Source organism: Lepisma saccharinum (genome assembly GCF_977018435.1).
Source record: "Lepisma saccharinum chromosome 12 unlocalized genomic scaffold, izLepSacc3.1 SUPER_12_unloc_1, whole genome shotgun sequence".
NCBI classification, from domain to species: Eukaryota; Metazoa; Arthropoda; class Insecta; order Zygentoma; family Lepismatidae; genus Lepisma; species Lepisma saccharinum.
In genome coordinates this window covers 15,373,576-15,391,997 of record NW_028142891.1, presented here as the reverse complement: position 1 = coordinate 15,391,997, position 18,422 = coordinate 15,373,576, and the positions used below count along the sequence as shown (strand labels likewise).

At 38.6% G+C, this 18,422-nt stretch overlaps 1 protein-coding gene across 5 annotated transcripts in view; it reads right to left on the bottom strand.

The window, feature by feature from the left end:
- Positions 1 to 18,422, bottom strand: part of LOC145982204 (mitochondrial intermediate peptidase) — a 75,492-nt gene that overhangs the window by 40,970 nt on the left and 16,100 nt on the right. For all 5 annotated transcript variants that reach the window (XM_083115777.1, XM_083115779.1, XM_083115776.1 and 2 more), the window contains exons 5-6: positions 10,369 to 10,557; positions 6,109 to 6,250 (exon numbers count right to left, since the gene is read on the bottom strand). In XM_083115777.1, coding sequence (XP_082971903.1) covers positions 6,109 to 6,250; positions 10,369 to 10,557 — 331 coding nt within the window. The remainder of the gene's footprint in view (positions 1 to 6,108; positions 6,251 to 10,368; positions 10,558 to 18,422) is intronic.

The following is an 18,422-nucleotide window of genomic DNA, read 5'->3' as shown; positions in this document are numbered from 1 at the left end:
CCCCCCCTTGAGAATAAATCTTGCAGGATGCCTTATGCAGCTGAAAGCATCAAATGAGATATTTGGGAAATTATAAAATTTGACAATATAAAATCAAAACACTCCTCAGGGGGTTATAAAATTTGGGTTCCTAGCTATTCTTTGTTTTGGACCCTGCAGACATTATTATTTTTTATATTATTTATATAGCGCTACTTGCACTATGTGTTTCACCACACAACGCTAATACCGCAAGTGCACCAAAGGAAAAAAAAAACGACACATTATGGTAGCCACACTACCTGTGAATTAAGAAACAAGGATGTCGATTTTAACCGTCAACTTGACTTTCAATTGCTTTATTCAAAATGATTAGATTAGTTTCTTGGAGGAACAATTGAGGGGTCTAGTGAGAGAGAGAGCTATGCCACAAATCTTGAAAATTTCATTTTTTGCCATTTTCAGTCTTCTCCTGCCATCTGTCATCTATCATGTGAACTACAACCATGTGGCATAGCTCCCGCTTGTTCTGCAGCAGATTTTCTGAGTTCTTGAATACGTCCTCATCAGCATTTTGAGTGAGAGAAGGAGCTATGCCACTTACTGATGGTGTCTGCAATAGGAGTGGCAGAGGTTGTGTTGCAGTAACCGGTGCTAGATTTAATATAAAAAAATGTAACTGCTGTGAAATTTGATGCAACAAACCAGGCATGCTCTTCTTCAAAGACACCTATTCTGAAATTTCAAGGAGATGCTAGGTTGTCCCTCCAAAAATAGAAGAGATCCTGTGGTTGATCATCCTTATGTGACTATACTTCTTGAAGAAATACCACTGCTTTATCCACATGGACGACCCATATCAGCCCTGAAGTTAAAAGATCTCATGGCAATAATGCCTTATATTCCTCCAGTTCTTCATGGTGTTTACCAAAAACTAAAATCCACAGAAACAATGGACAGTGAAGATCCTCCAAAAGACATATGAAGTTGTCTTTATGTAGATCATATGTAACCCTGTGAACATGATTTACACTCAGGCAAAAGTATTCAAGCCTTGTTCAAAGTATTTGATGTGCTAGATTGATTTTTCCACATGGGTATACTACAACAAATAGAAATTAATATTTTTCCATTTGAATAATTTACCTAACAATATGTTCAGCAAAAAAAAATATACCCTTTGTTATACAAATTATGACTCAACGCAATGCTTTAGAAAACTCAATTTATTTCCATTTCTTGTCAAAGTGGCATAGCTCCCTCTCTCACTAGACCCCTCAATTGTTCATGAAATATTTAAACACTGTGAACACTCAAACGTGGCTTCCTTTGCAGTCTGCCATACAGACTTCTACTCACTCTGGTTATAGAACAGTACCGGAAATAGGGTTATAACGTAAGAAGTTATTTAAACACTAGACACTCCTTCCTTCTACCTACTTTCATGAAATAAGCCAATAAAATAACTTGAGATGTTGTTTTATTTTGCTGCTATCACAATATTAAGGAATTTTAATAGTCGATGGTCTTTGCCACTTCTCCCCTTCAGGGTCTCATTTTTGAGAGGCCCCGAGGCTATAGTGTACGATAGCCTAGTGGCAAATCCCTCTCTGTTTGTGCTCCCTCATTCGAAATCATTTTTCAATCAGTGGGACTTTCTCTGGGTGTGTAAGTCATATGTCAACCCAAAAGGAAACTGAAATGAGAATTACTTATCTTTCTTTTTATAAATAGACTGTTGATAAATACGGAGAAACTAATACTCACTCTTATCCCTCCTCTACAGGTACAAGAGATAACCAGGCTATTGGAAGTTTGTCTAAAACACAATTACTTTCAGTTTGAGGATAAATTCTACAATCAATCCGAGGGCCTTGCGATGGGCAACCCGCTATCAGCTCCTTTAGCCAACATCGTCATGCACCTGGCTGAAAGAGAGATACTCCACACTCCAGAACTACAATACATCCGATATCGAAGGTACGCAGATGACACAATAGTCATATACAAAAAGACAGAAGAACTCAACCTTCTAGTGAACAAGCTAAATAGCATCCACCCCAGGCTCAACTTCACCGTAGAACAAGAAAAACATGGTAAAATCAACTTCCTGGACATCACCATCAGCCCTGCACTTAACAAATTCACAACCACTGTCTACAGAAAACCAGATGCAGGCAACCAGTACATACATGCTCTCTCCAGGCATCCCCCCAAGCAAAAAGCCAATGGGTGGCTGAACTTTTTTCGAACAGCTTTCTCCTACTGTTGCAGAGAAGAGGAGCTACTAGAGGAGATAGCAGCATCACTGAAATAGCCCTGAAACATGGCTACACTGAATCACAACTTTCCACTTGGTGCAGTAAAGCGGAAATACAGGTCAGACACCCTAACCAACCACAATCAACCCATCTGCAAGCAACCCAGCCACAATCAACCTCCAGCAGCCAATATAAATGGTTTGCCTTCCCCTACCATCCCTCCACTTCCAACTGCATATCCAAAGCCCTTTTCCCATATGGCATCAAAGTACCCCACAAACCCAATTCCAAAATAGCTGATAAACTGAACAAACACAAACGGTACTTCCTCTCCCCCCTTGATAACCCAGGTGTATACGATGCAGAGTGCGAGTGCAAGGAACATTACATCGGCAGGTCCATCAGATCTCTCAATGAAAGAATCCAACAGCACCTAGCAGATGCGAAAAAAGCACAACCCACTACTGGTCTTGCTAAACATATCAAATACAATAGCCATAAAATTAAAAAAAAGTTCGAGTCAAACACACTGCTCACATGCTCCTAGACACTTAAATCAAGGAAATGCACGCCATAATGCACTTCCCGCATGAGCTAAACATCGATAGCGGGCAAGCGCACCACACTTGGATTCCCCTACTACAACAGTTATCACCCGGAAATAGCAGACGACACAAACCCAGATGCACAGTTAACACCAGCGCACCTAGCGGCAGCCAGAGAACTACAAACAAAGATGCACGCCAAGCAACGGTACAGCAACTTCCAACGAGGATGGTGGCAGTGGCCGCTGAAATTAATTGAAAAAGATGAAAAAACAGCTTCGCGGATAGAAGTGAGTACTAGTTTCTCAGTATTTATATACTACCGCGTCTCTCTTTTCCTAATTATGAATAGACTGTTGACCTTAGAATTTTGAACGTTTCACTTCAATTTTCTTTTTGCAAGGGTGTAGTTTTCAAACTTGGCATGAAGTATACGGATACCATACATCCTGGTATTCTTGGACAGTCCCTGAATAGTATAATTTGTTACAGTGTCCTGAAAAGTTTCTTCAGGATGCACATGTCCCAGAATAGGGTGCAAAAAAGAAAATGATTCCAGACTACTTTCATCATTTTCGTTACTTATTAATTACATTCCTATGCACAGAACTTTTATGTACAGTACAAAATGTTTTTATTTTCTTGAAAATTCCTTTTAAGTTCTGAATTTTTGTAACTTTTGTTGTCTTTTAAGATTGGCTACAATTTCATTTTCCTACTTTGGACAAGTTCATTGAATGTATTAATGAAATCATATAATTTCAGTAACTTTTCTTACAGTAAATATAAAACATTTTGAATGTACTACATAATTATAACTTACAATATACCAAAACTTTTGAGATTTTTTAAATGATAATTTGCAAAATATTATCACCTGTCATGTTTATTTAGAGTTTAATGGTAATAACTAGAGCCCGGAAGTTCAGGCATTTATTTTCGTTAAAATAGGCAGGCAAAAAGGCATTTATAATGTGGTAAATAGGCACTAAAAATTAAAAAAAAAAAGGCAAAATAAACCGAAAAAAGGCACATTTAGAAGTCGCTTACTTTTATCTATAATTTCTGGCAAAATGTTAAAATCTACATTGGGAAGAGCATTTCAATTTTCTCCGTCTTGATTGCACATAACTACAAGGTGCTTTTTAAGTTCTCAACATTCATTGATAGTAGTCTCTGAGAGAGAATGTTTTTCATAATAGAAAATGACCTTTCTACTTCGACAGAAGTTATTGGAGCATACCTATAACAAGCTAATGTAGCTGGACTCATTTTGGTAACAGCATTTTCACCTTTTAGAATATCACAAATTGTTTTCAATTGTTTCAAGTCCTCATTTGCACTCACTACCTGTTAGCACTTTTCCGCAACAACTGACCCCTTTTCTCCTGGCACTTCCATCATCTGCTGCATAGATTCCTCTAAGATTTTAATGGATGCTATAATTGTAATTGTCTCTGCCAATGCACCATAATGTGCAAAAGTAAACTTGAATAGCATAAGGAGTTTTTTCACTTCACGAATTGAAGTCGCTTCATTTTCTGGAAGAGCATCGATCACCTCACTGATTTTTTGAAGGTTGTTAGCATAATATATAGCTGCTGATATCCAGGTTCCCTATCTCGTCAAGACTGGTTGCTGAGGTAAACTAAGCTTAATCGCAACTTCCTGAAATTTCCGGGTTCGAGAGGGAATTTCAGAAATATTTTCTTTGTGTTCGAAATCAACCTGTCCACTTCAGCAGTCAATCATGCACAAGAAATGTTAACCAAAAGGCAATATCCTGACTCAGCATGAAATACTTTTTTCTCACACTTTTCTCCTTCAGCAATGTTGAAACATGCGTGAGTTCAATATTACTTAAATAAGGCGAAAATTATTCACATAATAAACGAAAGAAAAATAAATGCCAACAACGCTTTTTGGGAGAAAAATAATTTATATACACATTTTTTTTAAAAAAATGTTAAATTCCATTGAAAAAGGCAAAAAAAGGCATTATAATTAAAAATAGGCAGTGGGGTCCCAAATAGGCAAAATGAAAAGGCTTCCAAAACATTCAAAACAACATAAGAAACGTATATCCGGAAAAATTTTTATCAATATATGCAGTAGATAAAAAGAGGAATTTTGCCAAACTTCCGGGCTCTAGTAATAACACTATTTATTATTTAGTTTTAAAGCAACATATATTTAGTGTGTGTACAGTTTACATATTACATATTCCATTCATATGAGCTTCAGTGCATATATTTTGTTCCAACACTTTTCATTTGAAAAGAGCTTAAGAAACGCCATTATGATTACAAGATTAATATATAAGGGTCATCCAGAAGAAACAAAATAATGTTTTGGTGTAAAACATGAATGACAAATGATGTGTGCAAAAAACTTATGGTAGAAAATCTACATACCCTACTCTACTTTTCCACATATTCGTCATCCCCATTCAAGAACTTATCCTAGCATGATAGCAGTTTGTTGATACTGTCGTTGTACTTGGTTGTCGCCAATGTATTCAACCATGTAGTGTCTTTTAGTTCATCAGCTGGGCCCAAGTACTTTCCGGAATGAAGGAACCTTCGACTGTAGCACACAGCACACTCCATGTACCAGTTTGAGCCAAGCAGCGTGGCAGTGCTGATGTGTACGTGTACGATACTGAGCTGGTGCCCTACACATGTGCGACAAAACTGAGAATCCTGCCAAGTGTGAAGTGCAAAGTGCGATAAGGTTTCTGAATGCAAGAAAAGTTCTTACCAGTGATTACCACTTCTTCCTGAAATGGAAAGACTTTCATTCTGGAAAGCACTTTGCCATGGCTGATGAACTCAACGACGCTGTTACTACATGGGAACCGAGTACAATGACAGTATCAACAAAATGTTATCATGCTATGATAAGTTCTTGAATGAGTAAGGCGAATATGTGGATAAGTTGACTAAGGTATGTAGTTTTTGTACCATCATTTTTTTGCACACATCACTTGTCATTCGTGTTTTCCACCAAAATATTATTTTTTTATGGATGATGCTTGTACTTTCACCAAAAGTGGTACTGATATCTATGATTTACTTATGTGCATTATTATATAAACTATTTCTTCAAAGTGATTTGAATCTGATTTTTTTTTAAAAAAAAAAATTACATGACTTAAATGATGATTGAAATCAACCTGGTTTAAATCATACAACCTTGGTGTATTGTTTATATAAAAACTATGTAAATATTTGCTAGAATGCACTTCAGCGGGAAAATCCCCCAAGTGTCATTCCTGGATCTGCCACTGGTTAAGGATACAAAAGAAACAAAACTTCACTCACCCTGTTATGAGAACCACCTTGGGACTTCATAGTCCTCATCAGATCGAAGTCTACGGCTGCCCTCTCTCTCAGATCACTGGAAACAACATCCAAAAATTCCTGCACCACTTCTGGATTTTCGGCAACACTGGCTCTCAAAGCTCTGCAAATGCATAAACGTACGTTAATATGCATTTGCAAGGACAGATGTTGCATGCTGGTTCAGAAACAATTTTAACCCTAGCTTATTGAGGTGGGGTGGGCCTTATATTCTATTATACAATTACAAACAAATTCATGTGAATGGACACTTCATACACTACTTTTCAACACAGTCCCTCACCGGTGCAGGCATTTTCCCAGTGCTACACGAGGTTCATGATGCCTATCTACTAGAACTCAGGATCCTGTTGTCCGAGCCCAACCCTTACATCCTTGCCTGGTGGGTTTTGGGTGGCAATGCTGAATCATCCAGCATACTTCCCGGAGCTTGCACCGCGCGATTACAATTTCTTCGTTCCCTTGAAGAAGCATCTCAAAGAATGCTGGTTTCACTCGGATGATGTCGGGTGCGAAGCAAGGGTTGGGCTCAGATAACACGACCCCGAGTTCTACGAGACAGGCATCGTGAATCTCATATAGCACTGGGGAAAATGGCAGAACTGGAGAGGGACTATGTTGAGAAGTAGCGTATGAAGTGTCCATTCACGTGAGTCTTCTTGTATTCATCTGATAAATATCTACTGGAATTTGTAACTTTATATTCTTTCTTTCTGATCATCCCTCGTACATATCTTTATCCACTTGAAAATTCTGTTGTATTGCCAATGTATTGATGACCTATTACAGGTATGAATATTTCATTTTTGACTAACACGAAATGTGATTGACTGATTGATTAGGTTCATTTTACTTCACTAGCATTTTGTAGGTTAGTCGCTTGTTACTCACAAATCCAGAATATAAAAAAGGAAAGTTAAAAATTGTACTTACGTATGTGAGTATAGTGCTCTTATTGTAGAACGACGTTTCAGAGATTGACTATCTCTTTCCTCAGGTTCGTATAAAAAAACTAGAACTTGGCATAGTACTGCGTCAAAAATGTAATATGAGGATTGTGGTTAAGGGTTGGTTAGGATACATTTAAAATATTAAGTTTTTGCTATTAGAAGTACGTAAAAACCAAGTCGTTCCCTAAAAAAACTTGTACAGTAGACCTATTCACAGGTAAAAAAAGTTAAAAAAGTTAAAAATCTAAAAAACCTGCATGAATCACAATGCAACCTGCATGTTTGGCCATTCCTACCCAACTGTGCAGTACAAACATGCAGGTTGCATTGTGATTCATGTAGGTTTTTTAGATTTTTAACTTTTTTAACTTTTTTACCTGTGAATAGGTCTACTGTACAAGTTTTTTTAGGGAACGACTTGGTTTTTACGTACTTCTAATAGCAAAAACTTAATATTTTAAATGTATCCTAACCAACCCTTAACCACAATCCTCATATTACATTTTTGACGCAGTACTATGCCAAGTTCTTAGTTTTTTATACGAATCTGAGGAAAGAGATAGTCAATCTCTGAAACGTCGTTCTACAATAAGAGCACTATACTCACATACGTAAGTACAATTTTTAACTTTCCTTTTTTATATTTTTTACTTCACTTTTCTGCCACTTTTGGCTAATCACAAAGATGAGGATGAGTGATGATATGATGAAATTGATGATAAACACTCACAAAGAACACCCTTGCCCATGCCAAGATTCAAACCTGGGACCTCTGGCACCATTGCGTATTATGATAACCACTCCGCCACAGAGGTCATACATGAAATATGAAGTAGCACACTGTAATATTTATTTTTCATATTTCTGAAAGATGTGAATTCCATTTTCCGAACATGTTTTGCCACGAATTGATGTGAAATGAACTGCAAAATTAGAAATACACAAAATGTAGAGTTTATTTACTGACAAGACACTTTCTGAAGTCTGAATTATCATGGGAGTTAGGCAAAATCACAGAAAACTGAATAATTCTGCTGTAAACATTTGAGGAGCAAAAACAGATTTCTTTTACATGTGAATAAACTTAATACTCAGATAAGTACATAAAATGTGTTATCAGAAGTAAAATGCTTCTTCTGTGTAATAACTGTAGTTGCTAAAATCAAATTTTGAAATACATTCACCATTTTAGCAGAGAAATGCCATTTTAGACACTATTTTGATCTCGAAATGTGCCCAGTTTTTGCACCAATCTTTAATTCACCATAAACATGTGTCTCTATGTAGAACATGTTGTTGGCCTAAGCACGTTCGCACACACACTGATAACATCAGCTGCGACCACCCACCTCGGTATCGTGTGCATCAAGGAACAACGGGGTAAATGGGACAGGCGCACACGTAGACCTCCACGACAAATTTCCTGGAAGGACCTTCCGATGGTGGGTTTGCGTCCGGAGCTACCCTCGACACATGGGTAGAGTCGGACCCACCCCTCCTTGCCTTGGGCAATGGAAAAAGGGACATGGACCCAAGCAATAAATTTAAAAGGAAGTTGTTTTGAAGCAGGGCAGCGTTGCCAATCCTAGCATAATAATGCTAAACCCAGCAGTCTGTGATTGCATAATGGGAAAATCTAACATATTTTGCAAATTTCTATTTCTTTCCTTTTCTTTGTACATAAAATAATTCTCTGCTCTACTTTTATATAATGTGATTTTTCAACTGAGCATATTCTAGATTAGCATGTCAAATTCTGATAATGTAATCAACCCCAAATTTACTTGTATATGTGTGACATGTATATTTGTAGCTGTAACTTCTAAATGTAATTAGCGGAGACCTATAACTGGGCAGCTAAATGCCTGTTGGTCCCCCAAACGTAAATAAATAAATAAAACTTGCTCCTCTGGGAGGGAGAAATTAGCTTCAAAGAACGATATTTTGCGAATTAAAAATTAATAAAATGACATTTAGATCTTATTTCCGGTCTGGGTACATGCCATTCCAACCACACCCTCTCCTCTTCATCATTAATTCATTCTCCCGTTTACCTCGCGTCACAAGGAACATTTCATGGCAAGAATCGGCAGAAAGTCCTGGGGCACAAATAAAACAAATGTTCCGCTTTGTAGTCGATGAATAAATCATCTCAAACTTTCTCCAGCTTCAATGTTGAACTCATAACTTAAAACTACAAGGCAGGGCCGCTGTTAGGGGTGTGCGATGCGTGCCACCGCACAGAGTTTAATATTATTGACTCTTTTATTCACATTCATTTCTCGTCAAAAATTGATCAAATGATAATAGAGAAAGTAAAAGAGAGGAAGTTACATTAGGAATACAGCTTTATTTACAGTCGTTCTATAGAAAAGCCAACCTCCCGATAAGAAAAAGCTGTTTAATCTGTGACTAGAGTAACTGAAACCAGGCCCTTTTAACGTTAGAAGCGGCAGGCAGATTGTTTTTAAGTTATGCATACTATTTTTCAAGATGAGTTCAACATTGAAGCTGGAGAAAGTTTTAGATGATTCATTCGTCCACTACAAAGCGGAACATTTGTTTTATTTGTGCTCCACAATCATAATAATACATTACAATTACTAATTATCAATAATAAGAATTTATTGTTATTATTATTTAGATTCTACCACAATTCATCAACATTTAGCATAATTTCACAGATTAAACAGCTTTTTCTTATCAGGAGATTGGCAACACAAGGCAGGATCCATCAGGCTTTTGTGACTTCCGCCATGGCGAGAACCCCGATTGTGTCACTGCGTGTGAAAAACACGCTGTCGGTACTGGCGCTGTTGCGGAAAACTACCCCTGCAAAAGAACGGTGTGTGTGCAAGCACGCTAATACTGGGAAATAGTCAACAGGCTTTCATCATACTTTCAACACTTAAATAACTGTGGAAAAGCAAGTCAAAATTAGTTTTTACAACTTGTTTCTCTTGTTAGACTTTGATTGGTTGTTGATTGATGTGTTGATTTAAGTTCACTTTATGCACAGATAGGTCAATCGGGACTGGGCCTACAGTTTAAAGTGGGATATGAACCACTATGTGCCTCCAACAGGTATCAAACTTGGCAACCCTTGTAATCACCTTGTAATCAAGGAGTTTCAGGTTCAATACCCGGTGGAGGTCCATATTGGGTCGGATCTCACTTTAAACTGTAGGTCAAGTCTCGGTTAACCTTACTGTGCATAAAGTGCACTGAAAACACCAACTCAAACAATATTTAAATGTGAAAATGTACCCACCTGTGACTATATGTTGAAAATCCACAGAGTTTCGCTAGCTCGTGCCTCGAGTTGAGCAGTTCCATGAGAAAGTATTCCTGATGGGAGTCTGGATGCAGATATATCTTGTAGGCAGCTTCCCTTGCGAGTTCGTTAGGAGAGTCCGCGTACAGCCCCGATACAACCAGCTGGTCTCCTTCTGCGGAAAAACTGGAAGCAATAGTTAACATTCAGGTAGTTTTCATGATAACTAGTTGCACAATTTACTTACTTATTTTCAAACAATTTTCTTAATCTATTTTTAAGGGAGTTGCCATACAGGAATCCAACATGAACCAAGGATAGACAAAACTAAAACCTTTTTCTCAGACACCAGCATTTTTTAAAAATTTTAAAGAAAATTTATCAAGAAAGAAAAAATATAATAGCATGTTTATTATTATGATTTAATGGTCCAAGGGATACAGGAAATGCACTAACATTAAAAAACACATACTGTACTCATTATTTTTAAAGAAGGTAATGGAAATTTCAAAGCAAACTCAAAATATTTAAAAAAAATTGAGAACTGAATTTCAAAATGAACTCTAAATATATTTTTGTCCTGCTAGTGTTGCCAGCTAATGAGATATGACTCCAAAAATGGAATTTTTTCACTTAACCCACGTAATAGCGAGTCCCAAACCCATCAAATGCTGCACATGACCCATATTGGTTGCAAATGACAGATTAATATCTTGTCACTTGTCCCATGGCTAATTATGACCCTTCAAGAAAATCTTCTATATTTTTCTCACTGAAAAGTCCACTTCTGGAAAAAAAATTAACACCGACTTCAGCCAGTCATTACTTTTCTGAGATGCCTGGGCATGCGTTATTTGTGAGTATCCCTTCATTATATCATCATCACGATTAGTCAAAGAATCAGAAAAGCAACGTTAAATAACAAAAATCATATCCTACAATAACAAACCAATTTCAACAGTATTGGAGCCATTCTTTACCATAAAAAAACACTGACTGTAAGTATTTCAGCTTAAACAATGAATGCCGTGTCACAGTGAGGTGAAGTCACTAGTGCCAAAATGTGACATGGAACACACTGTGGTATATAGGTAATGAGAGTAAATAGCTCATTTATACAGCGTGTTTTTCAAGTCCTGCAGGATTGTAAAAACCTATAACTTTTAAAATAATAAGTTTATTACAATGAACTATTGTTTGTTACACAGAGGAAACTTTAAAATTAATGTTTGATGTGGTTTGGTTCATCGCCACATCTCCAGCTGGGAACCATTCACGTCCAAAGACGTTTGAATCCGAGAATTGCATTCTGACGGTGCTCGTCTGGAATTTTGTGAATCACATCACATACCTTGAACTTCAGGTCATCAAGATCTGTCGGTTTCTGTGCATACACCTGGGTCTTGACGTCCCCACAGCCAGTAATCGCAAGGCGTAAGGTCTGGTGACCATGAGGGTCAAGGTGTGAGTCCTCTGCATTCTCTTCAGCTAATCCATCTCTCTCCAAATTCACCATCAAGAAACTCAGGAACTTCAAGGGCAAAGTGTTGGGGGGGCACCATCTTGCAAGAAGTGGATCTCATTGATGATGCCTAACCTCTGAAGTTTCAGAACAAGGAAAGTCTGTAACTTGTTCAGGCAGTTGGAATCATTCACCATGTTCTCTCATATTATACACTGTGTGTGTGTATGTGTATATATATCTATATCTATCTATCTATATATATAACACAGGAATAGGGTTAGAAATGGTGCCATATATATATATGCAAATTATGAAGCAGACAGTAAACACTTACCACACGAATAGAAATAATTCAATATTTGCCAAACTACTCAAAGTGTCGTCGATCTTTTATCTTCCTTCTTGAAAATGCGACCCAGATGGCGAAATATAGAATTATTTCTATTCGTGTGGTAAGTGTTTACTGTCTCCTTCATAATTTGCATTTATCCGCCCTTCTGGCACCATTTCTGAACCTATTCCTATATATATATATATATATATAACACAGGAATAGGATCAGAAAAGGTGCCAGAAGGGCGGATAAATACAAATGATGAAGGAGACAGCAAACACTTACCACACAAAGAGAAATAATTCTATATTTCGCCATCTGGGTCGCATTTTCAAGATAAAAGGAAAAAAGATCGGCGTCACTTGGAGAAGAGGCACAGAATACTGACCGTAGCGTCTCTACGATCAGTGTTGCCACAAACAGTTGATAGATAATGAAAAGTACTTTAACCAGTGTTTACTGTAAGGTGGGTGGGTAGTTTCGGGGAGGTGAGGAAAGGGTTATTGGTTGGCTAGGTTGAGTCGGGGGGGTATAGTGGCGTGCATGCCTGCTATATAGGCCCTTTCCCATCGCCTGCGAAAAGATGTGTCAGAGCGGGGGCGTAAATGATGGATGATGGCAACACGGAAACAGTTATTGAAGGTGGTGTTATGGCTGTTGGTGTGGATGGCAACTGTGAAATCGGAGTTTTGGGTGGAGGAACGGTGATTATTGATCCTTAGATTCAAGGAGGAGGAGGTTTCGCCTTAGGCCTCTCTTCTCCCAATTCTCCACAGTGATCCTGAAACCTTAAAACATATTTCCTGACAAACCCAGAGTGGTTTTCAAATGCTCCCCAACCTCCAAAACATCCTGGTCCACAACACTCCTTCACCACACATCCAACACCCCCTGCTCATAAATGCAACCGCCCCAGGTGCAAGACCTGCTCCATCCTCATTACCTCTCACACCCTCCAGGTGCACACGGCCACTGGCAAATTTACCCTCCATCCCAAGGGGACCTGCCATGCCTCAAACCTAATCTACATCCTCACCTGCAACATCTGTGATGATTTTTACCTGGGGGAAACATCTACTGCCCTCAACCTCCGCATCAATAACCACCGCTCCTCCACCCACACCATGGACTTTACTGTGGCCGTCCACACCAACCACCACAACATACCTTTCAATGACTGCTTCCGGGTAGTGATCATCCATCTCCTACCCCAACCAGCCAACACCTCTGTTCGTAAAAGATGTGGGAGGGCCTATATATTGGCCATGAGTGCAACCACTCCACCTGGCCTGAACAAGGCCAACCAGTAATGTCCCTACCTTTACCCACCTGATCCCACCCTCCCAACATACCTATCCCTCCTTCCCTCCTGACCCATCCTGCCCACTCACAGTTTCCGACGAGCCTGGTGACGAAACAGTGTTTCTTTCATTCTACGCAACACTTCTTCTTCAATGGGGACCTGGCAACTCTGCAGGGCCCCAACTTCCGGTTCCGTCTCTTTCTCCTCACACCGATGATGCTACGAAGTTAGCGAAAATTTTGAATTTTTCTACTGTCCGGTGAGTGTTTCCTTTTACCTTCTTTCATTTTTACTTAGCCCTTTTGGCCCTCCTTGCTTTTATCCATTATATATATAAAAGGTAAAGTGCTCCCCTGTGCTTAGAACCAGCCATGAAGGCATATAGGGGGTGGGGGGTAACGCCCCACACTTTCTTGATCCGGTCGTGAGTGGGGGTGATGTGATCAGCATCAGGCCCCTGACCGCCTTTACCCCCCAGGGTTTCCCGCAGGTACCCATGTCATTCGATGCTGGGTGGGCACCGGGGCCGCTTCCAACGTTAGAAAATTTCCCGGATTTGAACCAGCCGGGGATCGAACCTGGGACCTTTAACATGGTAGTCAGATGCGTTACCTACTGAGCCATATATATGTGTGGGGGGGGGGGTGTATGGGGGAGAGTGGGTAGAGAAATTTGCTCATTTTGCTACGACATGTTGAAGAACAGCATTTTCTTACCTATAATGTATGCAACCACATGACAAATATTTGCAGTTGACACGGACATTTGTTTCTGTCAGAGAGCAAATAAAATATATATGATACGGTTAGACTACATGTGTGAATGCAAACAATTCAAATCGCCTACGTAAAGCAACATATGTGTGTGTGGGGTAGATAGATGAGAGTTCACACCCATTTGGAAAAGCCCCTGACTTTTACAGGTATTTTACATAACTGTGTAATGATGTAACATGCTAAAAGATAAGAGTTACACTTCAACTTTATAAATTAATCAAATGAATCACGTTTGTAGAACATTTCTGAAAATAAATTAAAAATAAAATGAAATAACCTTTTTATAAGCAATATTACCCAAAAAGGAAGATTGTTGGGAAGATAAAACGAAACATGTTTCTGATTACAATTTTCTGCAAAGCAAATATAATTTAATTTCCCTGACTTTTCTAGGTTTTGAAAGCTTTTTTAAAGAATCATTTCTTTCCAATTACCTCAGTCCTAGCCTTGTTTTCGACTCCTCCAGTTGTCCAGGACTTTGGAGTCAGTGCAAACCCTGTAAATAAATTATCTGAAGGTAACGGCTAAGTGACTTCACCCTGGCAGTGTGTCTGCTGGCATAATATTGTTTCCATGGCATGTTTTCGTTTTTAGAATCTTATTTGACAGTAAAAATAAATGTCAGTGCCAACCAAGAAGCTATTAAATGGGGATGCATACATGCCATTTTCAATGGCTTGTAGCATTGAATTTTTTGGCCTTGATGTCCTCTGCACACTGTGCAAGTTGTCTGTTGTACGGTCACACCACTGTGTATTCATGTTCAAGACAATTACAAGTAGAAAAGAAGAAAAGTTGCAGTAAAACAAATTCCGATCGACAGAATTTTGTAAATAATAATGTACTTAATTTCTTGAGTGTTTTGGACAAATAACAATACATGTTAAAAGTACTTCAGGCAATTTTTTACCCCAAAAATCTAGCAACGATTCTGCTGTGAAGTGGATTCTCCTATTTACATAATATTAATTAACCCTAGGCCATTGAGTGGCAGAATGGCCATCACTTGCAGAAAAACCCTGATGTTGGAGAAAGAAAAAGTATTTCTATCCTTCTGCTCAGTGGTGGCGAAAAGGGATCACAGACTTTGCGGTGCGGGTGGAGAGCTAAATGCCCCTTATATGGATGGTTTTGTATTGAAGTCATTGAGGAACCTTTCTTCCATAATGTAAAGAGTATAGAAAATTCCTCTCTATTCTAATTTTGTGAAACATTAGTGATACTGTAACAGAAGAAACCATTCATAATCAAGGGGTTCCTATTTGTCAAATGTCTCAAACAACTGTTTTTGACTAAAATAGCCCAATATTGCAGACTGCAGACTTCTAGAGCCTGTCTCTGTCCAGAAACAACCTATTCATTTGTGCAAGGACAAAATCGAAATTCATGCAAAATTTGAAAAACCATCAACATATATTTTGTACGTTTATATACGTTCAAATTTAAATTTTCATGGCTCGAGGGGTGGGCCATGGCCCCCCCTTGGGTATGGGCCTGCATTGGGGTGATCCATGGAAACCGTAGACCACACATTGACCTTGGGGCTATCCTGCTTATGTGTCTCAAACTCATGTGGGTTCTCAACCTGCCAAATTCGGCAATTGTGCCTATTCACTTTTCCCAAAACATTTTGGAACATATTTGCAACCTTCCCTGCACCAAAACACAAGATTTTAACTCTGCAAGCCAAAACGAGCACCGAGCTTTTCCTGCATCGATGCCATCTTGGAATGACTGCGTGATCACCTGCACACACGTCATTAAGCAGTGTATGTAGAACAAAATTTTAAATTTTCCCCTGTGAAAAACAACAACAATATTTCAATGAAATAAACGTATTACTTCAAAGTTATAGCGTTTTAGAATCCTGCAGCACTTTCAAAACACTACATCCCACAATATGTTCAGAGGGGGTATCGACATTTTCAAATTGCTTTCATTAGAAATAGTAAAATGGCATGGATGGGTTTAGGAAGAGGGGTCCAGACACCCCCCCCCCCCCAATCCAAAAAAGACTTATCAAGTACTAAAATTAAATAATGAAAAATATATTCGTTTAGCATTTGTTCTATAATTTCCTCTGAATTTATTGGAAGACAAGGATTATATTGGGATCATATGGTTTTGAAGGACAGGAAGGACGTATTTAGGGGTGGGGTAGGGGCCTGGACCCCCTTAAAGACTTACAGAGTACTAAAATTAAGTAATGAAAATATTAGCATTTGTTGCATAATCAATGGTTATTAAATTTCTTCTGAACCTTTTAGAAGGCAAGGATTATATTGGGATCATACGGCTTTGAATGACATTACAAACAAGATTTATGTACTACTACTGAAAATAATAATCAGAAACTTACTTTTCTCCAACTACAAGTAACATCATTTTTGTTATTCGAAAAATATTCAATGATTCATCTATTTAACATTACTTTCATTGCCAGGGCACTTGTTTTTATGTAAATTATTCCGATCGTAACTACAGGTAAGCTACGCAATGAATATGCACTGTTATATCTCTATTTTTATATAGTATTTTTACCTTTCCGTGTAAATATTAATTTATGTATTGTAATTAGTATTAATTTGATTTAATATAATTATTTTAATTTAAACATTATTATTATTATTCCTGAGACACTTGGTTCTGGCCTCCTCCATGCCTGTAAAATGGATAGGTTTTTTTTGATTTTGGTATGTTATACCTTCAAAATCCTGCCTGATTTTCATAGATTTCAATTCTTGAGGCACGGTGGTCTAGTCAGTCATAAAGCAGCTCCAGGGTTCACCCAGCCTCAAATCAATGTGTATCTCGGGTCAAATCTGGGGGAAAGTTAAGGCTGGCAGTGCTGATCACATCACCTCCAAAATGGTTGAGATTGAGAATTTGTGGGTAAATGTGCCTTCACGGCAGAGCTATATGCATGGAGAACTTTATCTTTTATATCTTCAAATGTATATAAATTTGCAAAAAGAGACAAAACTGAATTATTATCTATTGTTTTCAAGGAATGACTCGTGGAGGTGGTAAGCACAAGACACCTACCACTAATTCTTCCAACCAGTGATGAACCTTCATGGAACCGTAACCTGCATTTATTTTTCAAATGTTGATACCCTGATTGGAACAATAAAAAAAGGTAAAGTGTTCCCCTGTGCATAGCACCACGCCATGAAGGCGTATAGGGGGTGCGGGGGTAACGCCCCACACTTTCTTGATCCGGTCGTGAGTGGGGGTGATGTGATCAGCATCACGCCCCTGACCGCCTTTACCCCCCAGGGTTTCCCCCAGGTACCCATGTTATTCGACGCTGGGTAGGCGCCGGGGCCGCTTCCACCGTTAGAAAAGTTCCCGGATTTGAACCGGCCGGGGATCGAACCCGGGACCTTGAGCATGGTAGTCAGACGCGTTACCGACTGAGCCACCGCGGCCACTTGGATTGATTGGAACAATTTTACTCTTTATTTTTACCTTTGCAAATTAATCAATATTTACCCTTGAAATGAAATATTAATAAATTATGCATAATTATAAAGAGTAATAGTTCAATTATGTCTAGCTTTGCTGACATGGCTGTATGACGGAGGGTTTAACACGTGTAAAATGGCAGTTCTTTGCTCTCCTTTTGAAAAACCTCTAGGACATTAAAACATCTGAAAAAATTACATGTGCTTAGAATTCTTTCAGGAGCATCCACGTGGATCTTTGTGTGGCATTTGCTGTTGCCTAGACATTATCAATAGTTTCATGACTATGTAAGGCTATGAAATTATTATTCAAATATCACTGCAGTTTTTTGAAAGGAAGGAAAAATTTGTGAAAATCTCCCCTATCATCAGCCAAAGGTCCAGCCAAGCTTTTACCCCTTCATTGTGGATGGCGTATGTGTACTCCGTATATATATATATATATATATACGGAATTTTGTCACCTTGTTTTATTTTGACCATACATGTACATGTTGTAGGTATATTCAGGTAAGCATGTCTACTCTAGTCACCTTCAAAGTATTGCCCATGTGCTTTAATGCAATTGTCCCAACGTTTTTCCCACTGTTGAATACAGTTTCGAAACTCCTCTGGCGCAATACTCTTCAAGGTTTTGCCTGTAATGTCTTTGACCTCATTGACGTCATGGAATCTCTTCCCTTTCACATTCCTCTTCATCCACGGG